This window comes from Pseudophryne corroboree, chromosome 4 (assembly GCF_028390025.1).
Source record: "Pseudophryne corroboree isolate aPseCor3 chromosome 4, aPseCor3.hap2, whole genome shotgun sequence".
NCBI lineage: Eukaryota > Metazoa > Chordata > Amphibia > Anura > Myobatrachidae > Pseudophryne > Pseudophryne corroboree.
The window spans coordinates 52,063,781-52,076,164 of NC_086447.1; the positions used below are offsets into that span (position 1 = coordinate 52,063,781).

Below are 12,384 nucleotides of genomic sequence, written 5' to 3' on the forward strand. Positions count from 1 at the left end.
GTATTCATGAATCAAGGGCAGATCGTTAGCTCATTGCATCTCAAGTAAAAATTGGACAGTGTGCACCAAGCTGTACGGTGTGTACCCAGACATACAGTGTGCACCCAGCTGTACAGTATGAATGCAACTGCTTTATTTTTGCAGGAGTTTTTTGAAAACCCGGCTTTCCGGCCAGACGGGATGAAGCTCTATCCGACGCTCGTCATCCGAGGAACCGGATTGTATGAACTCTGGAAAACTGGGAGATATCGAAGTTATTCTCCGAGCACTCTAGTAGATCTTGTGGCTAGAATTCTGGCACTTGTTCCTCCGTGGACAAGAGTTTACCGTGTACAGAGGTAAGCTGATAATATATAGTGCTGTTTACTGCGTTTAATAAGGGCAGAGCCAGTCATAATACATGTATACAGCCTACCCTGCATTGTGTCAGTGCTTGACGCTCCTCCCGGATTGTACGGGGGGGGGTTTGCCAGGTTTTGTAGGGCTCACTTAGACTTCCAAAAAGTGTACCAGTCTCCCGCAAGCTGCCCACTTCCGCGCAGTCCAGGGGTTTTAATGATGCCAATATTTCCTTGCCATTATCAGTGGGAAAGGTTAGTTCTGCACTTGGCTGAACGTAGGAGAGAACGCTGCGGTGGCCCTGTCACATGTCACGCGCACACACAGCGGCGATCTGACAGGAGAATGTATGACCTTGCTGTGAACCACAGGCTGAACAAAAGAGACTATTGGATTCCTGAGAGCCAATAGCGATCAGACCATTAAACAAATACATTTTATGCTCCAGAATAGACTGAGCGTTGGGGACAATGGCCATACATGGATAAATGAATTACTTATCCGTTCTTACTTTCCTCAGTCTACCGTCTCTAACATTTAACTGTGAAGATGCTGGAAGAGGTCCTCAGGGATTAGGAAATCTGCTTTTCCGTCTGTGGCAATCTGTTGCTGCTTCTACATTTATCTCCTGCATGGGTGTAGAGCGCTATATACTAGTGACTTGGAATGGGGTGATAGTTGGTAGTGTTTCTGAAGTTGGTGGTAAGAGTTGCCCAAGATTTTAGAGTTCAGTCATTGTATCGACCATTGCAAGTTGTAGTTAGGTTGTTCTGAACACAGTGCCATAAATCTCTCAGTGATCACAGTGTGGTCATCACTCCCCGGTGCGTTTCTGAGGCTTTGGTCGGTGGATTGTAGCATTTGTTCCAAATTACAGCCTGGTGCCTTTATGATGCTTAGATAACACGTGACAACGTGTATTCCCGCGTAGCAACAAATGACTGCAGAATATGTCCTATGTAGGAGTAATCTGAAGTAATTGCAGACATACAGTTAATTTGTTTCATTTAAACTTCAAATAATAGCGATGGCCCATAATACAACATGCAGGATGCAACCCTTCTACAGTAGCTGCTGTGGAACTAAATGTCCCAGCATGCCCTGACAAACTTAGTGTTCCCTAACAGCAAAACTGTCAGGACATGCTGGGTTGTTTAGTTCTACAGCAGTTAGAGGGCCACATGTAGAATACCCCTGTGTTACAGTGTTCCGTGATTGGCATAGCATGAGCCTGGTTGGGAGTCACCGGTGTGAGATCCCTTATATACAGATGTGAGAGTGTGTGAGCTTAGGGAGAAGGGGATGTATAGTAGATGATGATGTTACAGACGCTGAGCCTGCCTCTATATACTGGGATAGATAGAGCCTGAGTGACTGTCCCTCCGCAGCACCTGTCACTGGGGCATAGACGTGAAATACGGATGATCGGGTCGTTTAACGGGATTTATTTTCTACAGCTAGATCCATCTCCCAGGTGAGTGCAGGGGAAGATCAGTGAGGCCTCCCGCCAGCGGTTTTCTGTGGCCGCAGATCCTTGTTACGTAAAGTGATGTGCGAGTCCTCCGGCTGCGATTCCTCAGTCTGTCGTTGGTGATAACATCTGCTTATTGCCGTATAGGTGCCATAAATTGCGCACTGTGCTGTAAAGCAATATCGTGGTGACCATGCAGTAAAACACTTTAGCAAATAGCTGTTTCTTAGGTGTCATCGCTTCCATCTTACTAACGTATATCACACCTTATACCCACGGGTGTTACAGTGGGGTGGGTTAGGGGGATACGCACACACATTTCTGCTGATATTAAAGAAGATATTGACGGCTCTTTTGCATGGACTCACATTGTACACGGAGTAATGCTGCGGCAGATAAATCCATTAAGTTCATTATCTGAATAGTAAATTGTGTTTCCTGAATCACATTCCTATGACAGCGGAGCCGTGGATAGCGACAGGCATTAAGGATAAACAAAGCGCTGCAATGTGGATTCAGCGGTTTATCTGATTGGAGGATTAGCAAGAACTAATGTTAAACTTTACAATTATAAAGATAAAATCGGGAGAATAGCTATTGGTTAAAAAAAAAAAAAAAAAAACTTGGCACTGCTAATATATTATATCTAAAGAGTAAATCTTAAAGCAGGGGGTAGTTCCTCCTATACCCCACGTCTGTCTTGGTTCCTATGCCTGTGATTGCTGTGCGCCCGTCCCCTCCCTTGTGTGGTGACATCAGGACCTAGAGGGAGACAACGACCGTCCACCTCTCCCATCCGCTCTCCTAGGACAAGTGGCCCATCCTTAGTCTGTGTACCGTCATATCATGGATATCTGACCTAGTCCTTGCTTGCGTGTTCCGGGCCACACAGTACATGGTGTGACCAGCAGGCATTGTTTTATCTGCTCCACTTTACTTTCAATAACTTTTTATATCCCCCAAACTTTTTATTTTATTATAAATGTATTAAATTGTCTACAAATGTACAGTATGTTCCCCCGTCGTGTCCGTACTATGTAGCAGCAAATGAGTTCTGTGACCTGTGCCGCCGTCTCGATATTCTAGAAGCGGCCTGGCTACCTGTACATAGAAGGTTACGTCTTTACAATCCCATTTCTCTGTATCCCAGGGCTCAGGACGTGTTCTTTCCAAATGAGATGTGTGAGGCCGGAGGCCCTGCTCGCTTACACCCAGGAACGTCTCATGTTCCGCACACAAGATTTAGTTCAGATTACAAGTGTAGTACATGTTTGTATTCACCCTGAAATTCCCTGGGAACTGTGATTACACATCAGTAAGAGCGATTACATAGCGGCAGTTCAGACCCCACTACGGCTAGTGTGAGAGAGAATTCTATATGAAATGATTGGACCCAGCAGACACAGTTGGACTTGGACAGTGCTGACTGTGCAGAAAACTCCGTGTCCTTTCCAGACGATTGTTCTCTCTCCATAGGGTGACACCTTGTGGGCCAATTTCCCTTACCGGTTGTACCTGTGCTGGAATGGGAATATCCTATTGTCGGCTGTCGCATGGCGGCAGCACCTCACTCTCTCCTCATCAGGATCCTTCCAGACCAGTGCCCTTTTCTCAGTGGCCATGACGACCAACATTTCTCCATCCTTTGTGCAGCAATATCAATAAAAGGCCCTTCTCTCAGCTATGATATGTGGCCTGATCCAATATTCAGCCCGCCGTGTCGCCCACAGAGCCCCTTACTGTAGGTGTTGTGTCCGCTTTAGTCACCTGTAGGTGGGAGAAAGGGCAGGGTCCTCCGCCCCTTTCTCCTGCATCCTACACCATAGCCATGTGTAGGGGAGTCCTCTTAACTCTTGCTTCTGATTGACCCCTTCAATTCCAACATGTTTTAGTTAAATAATATCCCCGGAAGTAATATAGGGCTACGCCGTCCCCTCTCTGTACGCACCGTTCTTCATGTCCTCAAAGCGATATTCATTCATTGTTATTTCTCTGACGTCCTAGTGGATGCTGGGAACTCCGTAAGGACCATGGAGAATAGACGGGCTCCGCAGGAGACTGGGCACTCTAAAGAAAAGATTAGGTACTATCTGGTGTGCACTGGCTCCTCCCTCTATGCCCCTCCTCCAGACCTCAGTTAGAATCTGTGCCCGGCCAGAGCTGGGTGCTCCTAGTGGGCTCTCCTGAGCTTACTAGTAAAGAAAGTATTTATTAGGTTTTTTATTTTCAGTGAGATCTGCTGGCAACAGACTCACTGCTACGAGGGACTGAGGGGAGAGAAGCAAACCTACCTGCGTGCAGCTAGCTTGTGCTTCTTAGGCTACTGGACACCATTAGCTCCAGAGGGTTCGAACACAGGCACCTGTCCTCGATCGTCCATTCCCGGAGCCATGCCGCCGTCCCCCTCGCAGAGCCAGAAGAACAGAAGCTTGAAGACGACGAAATCGGCGGCAGAAGACTCCTGTCTTCATTTAAGGTAGCGCACAGCACCGCAGCTCTGCGCCATTGCTCCCAGCACACTTACACACTCCGGTCACTGTAGGGTGCAGGGCGCTGGGGGGGGGGCGCCCTGGGCAGCAATTGAAGTACCTTTTGGCAATAAAAATATATATATACAGTTTGGCACTGTATATATGTAAAAACCCCCGCCATTTTTTTACACAGAAAGCGGGACAGAAGCCCGCCACTGAGGGGGCGGGGCCTTCTTCCTCAGCACACCAGCGCCATTTTCTCTTCACAGCTCCACTGGAAGCAGCTCCCCAGGCTCTCCCCTGCAGTATACAGGTACAAGAAGGGTAAAAAAGAGAGGGGGGGCACATAAATTTAGGCGCAAATAAGACATATAAAGCAGCTATTGGGTAATCACTTATTATAAGTGAAAATCCCTGTGTTATATAGCGCTGTGGTGTGTGCTGGCATACTCTCTCTCTGTCTCCCCAAAGGACTTTGTGGGGTCCTGTCCTCAGTCTGAGCATTCCCTGTGTGTGTGCGGTGTGTCGGTACGGCTGTGTCGACATGTTTGATGAGGAGGGTTACGTGGACGCGGAGCAAGGGCAGATAAGTGTGGTGTCGCCCCCGTCGGGGCCGACACCTGATTGGATGGATATGTGGAAGGTCTTAAACGACAATGTAAGCTCCTTACATAAAAGGTTTGATGACGCTGCAGCCTTGGGACAGCCGGGGTCTCAGCCCGCGCCTGCCCAGGCGACTCAGAAACCGTCAGGGGCTCATAAACGCCCTCTATCTCAGATGGTTGACACAGATGTCGACACGGAGTCCGACTCCAGTGTCGACGATGATGAGGCACATTTACAGTCTAAAATGACCAAGGCCATCCGATACATGATTATTGCAATAAAAGATGTATTACACATTTCTGAGATTAACCCTGTTAATACCAAGAGGGTTTATATGTTTGGGGAGAAAAAGCAGCCAGTGACTTTTCCCCCATCTGATGAATTAAATGAATTATGTGAAGAGGCGTGGAGTTCCCCTGATAAGAAACTAGTGATTTCTAAGAGGTTACTGATGGCGTACCCTTTCCCGCCAACGGACAGGTTACGTTGGGAAACATCCCCTAGGGTGGACAAGGCGCTGACACGCTTATCTAAAAAGGTGGCCCTGCCGTCTCAGGATACGGCCGCCCTAAAGGAGCCTGCGGATAGAAAGCAGGAAGCTATCCTGAAGTCAGTGTATACACACTCTGGTACTCTACTGAAACCTGCTATTGCTTCAGCCTGGATGTGTAGTGCTGTAGCAGCATGGACAGATAATCTGTAAGACATCATAGATTCCCTCGACAGGGATACTGTTTTGCTAACCCTGGGCCATATAAAAGACGTCGTCTTATATATGCGGGATGCTCAGAGGGACATTTGCCTGCTGGGCTCTAGAATTAATGCTATGTCCATTTCTGCCAGGAGGGTCTTATGGACTCGGCAATGGACAGGAGATGCTGATTCTAAAAAACACATGGAGGTTTTGCCTTATAAGGGTGAGGAATTGTTTGGGGACGGTCTATCGGACCTCGTGTCCACAGCGACAGCTGGAAAGTCGACTTTCTTGCCTCAGGTTTCCTCACAGCCTAAGAAAGCACCGTATTATCAAATGCAGTCCTTTCGTTCTCAGAAAGGCAAGAGGGTCAGGGGCGCATCCTTTCTTGCCAGAGGCAGGGGTAGAGGTAAGAAGCTGCACCATGCAGCCAGTTCCCAGGAACAAAAGTCCTCCCCTGCTTCCACTAAGTCCACCGCATGACGTTGGGGCTCCACAGGCGGAGCCAGGTGCGGTGGGGGCGCGTCTCCGAAACTTCAGCAACCAGTGGGTTCGCTCACAGGTGGATCTCTGGGCTGTACAAATTGTATCTCAGGGATACAAGCTGGAATTCGAAGCGACTCCTCCCCGCCGTTACCTCAAATCAGCCTTGCCAGCTTCCCCCATGGAAAGGGAGGCAGTACTGGCGGCAATTCAGAAGCTGTACCTCCAGCAAGTGATTATCAGGGTCCCCCTCCTTCAACAGGGAAGGGGTTACTATTCCACAATGTTTGTGGTACCGAAACCGGACGGTTCGGTGAGACCCATTCTGAATTTAAAGTCCTTGAACACTTATATAAAGAAGTTCAAGTTCAAAATGGAATCGCTCAGAGCGGTTATTGCAAGCCTGGAAGAGGGGGATTTTATGGTGTCGCTGGACATCAAGGATGCTTACTTGCATGTCCCCATTTACCCACTTCACCAGGAGTACCTCTGGTTTGTGGTACAGGACTGTCATTACCAGTTCCAGACGTTGCCGTTTGGCCTGTCCACGGCACCGAGGATATTTACCAAGGTAATGGCCGAAATGATGATACTCCTTCGGAAGAAGGGAGTTATAGTTATCCCGTACTTGGACGATCTCCTCATAAAGGCGAGGTCAAGAGAGCAGTTGTTGATCAGCGTAGCACTCTCTCAGGAAGTGCTGCAACAGCACGGCTGGATTCTGAATGTTCCAAAGTCGCAGCTGATTCCTACGACACGTCTGCTTTTCCTGGGCATGATTCTGGACACAGAACAGAAGAAGGTGTTTCTCCCGGTGGAGAAGGCCCAGGAATTAGCATCTCTGGTCAGGGACCTCCTGAAACCAAAACAGGTATCGGTGCATCACTGCACGCGAGTCCTGGGAAAGATGGTGGCTTCATACGAAGCCATTCCCTTCGGCAGGTTCCATGCAAGGATCTTTCAGTGGGATCTGTTGGACAAGTGGTCCGGATCGCATCTTCAGATGCATCGGCTGATCACCCTGTCCCCAAGGGCCAGGGTGTCTCTTCTGTGGTGGCTGCAGAGTGCTCACCTTCTCGAGGGCCGCAGGTTCGGCATACAGGACTGGGTCCTGGTGACCACGGATGCAAGCCTCCGAGGATGGGGGGCAGTCACTCGGGGAAGAAACTTCCAAGGGCTGTGGTCAAGTCTGGAGACTTCTCTACACATAAATATACTGGAACTAAGGGCCATTTACAACGCCCTGAGTCAAGCAGAGCCCCTGCTTCGAAACCGGCCAGTGCTGATTCAGTCAGACAACATCACGGCGGTCGCCCATGTAAACCGCCAGGGCGGCACAAGAAGCAGGATGGCAATGGCGGAAGCCACAAAGATTCTTCGGTGGGCGGAGAATCACGTGCAAGCACTGTCAGCAGTGTTCATTCCGGGAGTGGACAACTGGGAAGCAGACTTCCTCAGCAGACACAACCTCCACCCGGGAGAGTGGGGACTTCATCAAGAAGTCTTCACACAGATTGCAAACCGATGGGAACTGCCGCAGGTGGACATGATGGCGTCCCGCCTCAACAAAAAGCTAAAAAGATATTGCGCCAGGTCAAGGGACCCTCAGGCGATAGCTGTGGACGCCCTAGTGACACCGTGGGTGTACCAGTCGGTATATGTGTTTCCTCCTCTTCCTCTCATACCCAAGGTACTGAGAATAGTAAGAAAGAGAGGAATAAGAACAATACTCATTGTTCCGGATTGGCCAAGAAGGACTTGGTACCCGGAACTGCAAGAAATGCGCACAGAGGACCCATGGCCTCTGCCTCTCAGACAGGACCTGCTGCAACAAGGGCCCTGTCTGTTCCAAGACTTACCGCGGCTGCGTTTGACGGCATGGCGGTTGAACGCCGGATCCTAGCAGAAAAAGGCATTCTGGATGAAGTTATTCCTACGCTGATTAAGGCTAGGAAGGACGTGACAGCAAAACATTATCACCGTATATGGCAAAAATATGTTGCTTGGTGTGAGGCCAGGACGGCCCCTACAGAGGAATTCCAGCTGGGTCGATTCCTGCACTTCCTACAGTCAGGGGTGACTATGGGCCTAAAATTGGGGTCCATAAAGGTCCAGATTTCGGCCCTATCCATTTTCTTTCAAAATGAACTGGCTTCACTGCCTGAGGTTCAGACGTTTGTTAAGGGAGTGCTGCATATTCAGCCCCCTTTTGTGCCACCAGTGGCACCCTGGGATCTTAACGTTGTGTTGGATTTCCTGAAATCCCACTGGTTCGAGCCACTTAAGACCGTGGAACTAAAGTATCTCACGTGGAAAGTGGTCATGCTGTTGGCCTTAGCATCGGCTAGGCGTGTGTCGGAATTGGCGGCTTTGTCATGTAAAAGCCCATATCTTATCTTCCATATGGACAGGGCAGAATTGAGGACTCGTCCCCAATTTCTCCCAAAGGTGGTATCATCGTTTCATTTGAACCAACCTATTGTGGTGCCTGCGGCTACTCGGGACTTGGAGGACTCCAAGTTGCTGGACGTAGTCAGGGCTTTGAAAATATGTTTCCAGAACGGCTGGAGTCAGGAAGACTGACTTGCTGTTTATCCTGCATGCACCCAACAAGCTGGGTGCTCCTGCTTCAAAGCAGACTATTGCTCGCTGGATCTGTAGCACGATTCAGCTGGCTCATTCTGCGGCTGGATTGCCGCATCCAAAATCAGTAAAAGCCCATTCCACAAGGAAGGTGGGCTCTTTTTGGGCGGCTGCCCGAGGGGTCTCGGCTTTACAGCTTTGCCCAGCGGCTACTTGGTCGGGTTCAAACACCTTTGCAAAGTTCTACAAGTTTGATACCCTGGCTGAGGAGGACCTGGTGTTTGCCCATTCGGTGCTGCAGAGTCATCCGCACTCTCCCGCCCGTTTGGGACCTTTGGTATAATCCCCATGGTCCTTACAGAGTTCCCAGCATCCACTAGGACGTCAGAGAAAATAAGAATTTACTCACCGGTAATTCTATTTCTCGTAGTCCGTAGTGGGTGCTGGGCGCCCGTCCCAAGTGCGGACTTTCTGCAATACGTGTATATAGTTATTGCTTAAATAAGGGTTATTGTTATGAGCCATCTGTTGAGTGAGGCTCAGTTGTTGTTCATACTGTTAACTGGGTAAGTTTATCACGAGTTATACGGTGTGATTGGTGTGGCTGGTATGAGTCTTACCCGGGATTCAAAATATCCTTTCCTTGTAATGTCAGCTCTTCCGGGCACAGTTTCCCTAACTGAGGTCTGGAGGAGGGGCATAGAGGGAGGAGCCAGTGCACACCAGTTAGTACCTAATCTTTTCTTTAGAGTGCCCAGTCTCCTGCGGAGCCCGTCTATTCCCCATGGTCCTTACGGAGTTCCCAGCATCCACTACGGACTACGAGAAATAGAATTACCGGTGAGTAAATTCTTATTTTTCCTCACCTACAACAGCCCCTTGGTAAGAGGTCCTTTGAAATTCAAGTCGTATGAAATGAGACAGATCTGTAATTAGTCCCAGCTGTAGCCCTCTCCACTCCATTAGGGCTGTCAGATCCTTCTGTGTCGCCCAGATGTTCAAAGCCTCCTCGCTCCTTGAACGTGGTGTCTTACACTACAAGTGTCCCCTGGAGTGGTTCATCTACAAAGCGTGACGGATGGCGGTTCTCTGCGCTAATGGGGCTGTCTCTCATCTTCTAGGGGGTCCAAGGCTCTCTGTCACTTTAATAGCTGTGCCCATGTTTAAGTCTTTGAAAACCGGGACCCTGTCTGTGCGGGGTGATTGACGTTGCTGGAATCTTGCATATGCCAAGGTGTAGCCATGTGTTGCAGTGCCACCGCTGTTGGACGGAATCCTCCACCTCCAGAGGGCTTTAATGGCTTTTGCGTACCCTCTTGTAACTTTCACTAAGTACTGTTTTTCCTTCTATTTGTTACTCTGTGTTTATAGCCAGAACATTGCTGGGCTTGGATAACACAATAAGTTGCTCTGCATTATATACATATAATAATCTCCCGAGCCTGCTGATGTATAAGCGTGGCTGAAAGGAACAGTAGAGAGAGTGTGATATGAAGTTATATGTATAGTGCTGGCTTCCTAGGTCTAGCAGCTGAAGTGAAAGCTTAGAACATTGGAGTCTCGTACTAGAACAGATGAATGAAAGTCTAGGTGTGGAGGTCTGTGAACTTTTAAGTGGGGTTTGGCCGCAGAGGTGATGACCTCAGGAGATGTGTCCAGGAGCCTCCTATGTTACTGCAAAGACAATACATGTTATGTATGTTGGTTCCTCCTGAAAGAGAGACTGATCCCCCGAGGAGACGTTCTTCTGAAGAGACTCATTTATTACAGCCCGTTTCCTATAACGATATCATTACTTGCATTGTAGTCAGGGCAGTTTGTTATACATTGCCTGAGCGAGTGTTACAGAAGAATGCACCAATCACTGCACCTAGTACTAGGGGTAACCAGTGTCTCATGCCTCAGTGATGTCATTAGTTTCTAGGGAAATGATAGGTTGCATTGTCATGACCACAGAGGGTGTAGGGGACGGGTAAGTTACTGCAGCGGTTAGTTATCCTGTAATACAGCAGAGACCGCACGTTATAATGTACCAGGAGTATTTACTGAAGTGGTGTCCTCGGTGCGAGTAGTATAATCTCTTTCTCACTTTCAGAGACATTCCGATGCCGCTGGTCAGCTCTGGGGTGGAGCATGGCAATCTGCGGGAGCTGGCGCTAGCCCGGATGAAGGATCTGGGTACAGAGGTAAGACGTTCAGAGAGATCCCTGCTAAACGACTGTCGTACAGGCCGTATACAGCTGTATAACTAGACGTACACAGGCCCGTGGGGTGTAATATTCTGTACTTTCTAATCGGGCGTAGGTTGCCAATTTACCCTTATGGCAGGGAGTAATGATTATTTACCATCATCTATAGTAACTCGCCTAGACAGACTGTTTCCTGCTTTTATTATTCAGCTTGCTAAATGCAGAAAATGGTAATGTGCAGAGGAGGCCACGTGTGAGGCTGTAGCCTGCAGAGATGGTGGTAACGCAGCAGGTGCCATGTGTGAGGGTGTACTCTGCAGAGATGGTGGTAACACAGCAGGTGCCATGTGTGAGGCTGTACCCTGCAGAGGTGGTGGTAACGCAGCAGGTGCTATGTGTGAGGGTGTACCCTGCAGAGGCGGTGGTAACGCAGCAGGTGCCATGTGTGAGGGTGTACCCTGCAGAGGTGGTGGTAACGCAGCAGGTGCCATGTGTGAGGCTGTACCCTGCAGAGGTGGTGGTAAAGCAGCAGGTGCCATGTGTGAGGGTGTACCCTGCAGAGGTGGTGGTAACGCAGCAGGTGCCATGTGTGAGGCTGTACCCTGCAGAGGTGGTGGTAAAGCAGCAGGTGCCATGTGTGAGGGTGTACCCTGCAGAGGTGGTGGTAACGCAGCAGGTGCTATGTGTGAGGCTGTACCCTGCAGAGGTGGTGGTAACGCAGCAGGTGCCATGTGTGAGGGTGTACCCTGCAGAGATGGTGGTAACGCAGCAGGTGCCATGTGTGAGGCTGTACCCTGCAGAGGTGGTGGTAACGCAGCAGGTGCCATGTGTGAGGGTGTACCCTGCAGAGATGGTGGTAACGCAGCAGGTGCCATGTGTGAGGCTGTACCCTGCAGAGGTGGTGGTAACGCAGCAGGTGCCATGTGTGAGGCTGTACCCTGCAGAGGTGGTGGTAACGCAGCAGGTGCCATGTGCGAGGGTGTACCCTGCAGAGATGGTGGTAACGCAGCAGGTGCCATGTGTGAGGTTGTACCCTGCAGAGGTGGTGGTAACGCAGCAGGTGCCATGTGTGAGGGTGTACCCTGCAGAGGCGGTGGTAACGCAGCAGGTGCCATGTGTGAGGCTGTACCCTGCTGAGGCGGTGGTAACGCAGCAGGTGCCATGTGTGAGGCTGTACCCTGCTGAGATGGTGGTAACGCAGCAGGTGCCATGTGTGAGGGTGTACCCTGCAGAGGTGGTGGTAACGCAGCAGGTGCCGTGTGTGAGGCTGTACCCTGCTGAGATGGTGGTAACGCAGCAGGTGCCATGTGTGAGGGTATACCCTGCAGAGGTGGTGGTAACGCAGCAGGTGCCATGTGTGAGGGTGTACCCTGCAGAGGTGGTGGTAACGCAGCAGGTGCCATGTGTGAGGGTGTACCCTGCAGAGGTGGCGGTAACGCAGCAGGTGCCGCGTGTGAGGCTGTACCCTGCTGAGATGGTGGTAACGCAGCAGGTGCCATGTGTGAGGGTATACCCTGCAGAGGTGGTGGTAACGCAGCAGGTGCCATG

At 50.0% G+C, this 12,384-nt stretch overlaps 1 protein-coding gene across 1 annotated transcript in view; it reads left to right on the plus strand.

Annotated features, from left to right (window-relative positions):
• The window catches only part of ELP3 (elongator acetyltransferase complex subunit 3), a 298,536-nt gene that overhangs the window by 199,283 nt on the left and 86,869 nt on the right, over positions 1–12,384 (plus strand). The window contains exons 10-11 of the mRNA XM_063915039.1: positions 145–338; positions 10,743–10,833. Of these exons, the coding sequence (XP_063771109.1) occupies positions 145–338; positions 10,743–10,833 (285 nt within the window). The remainder of the gene's footprint in view (positions 1–144; positions 339–10,742; positions 10,834–12,384) is intronic.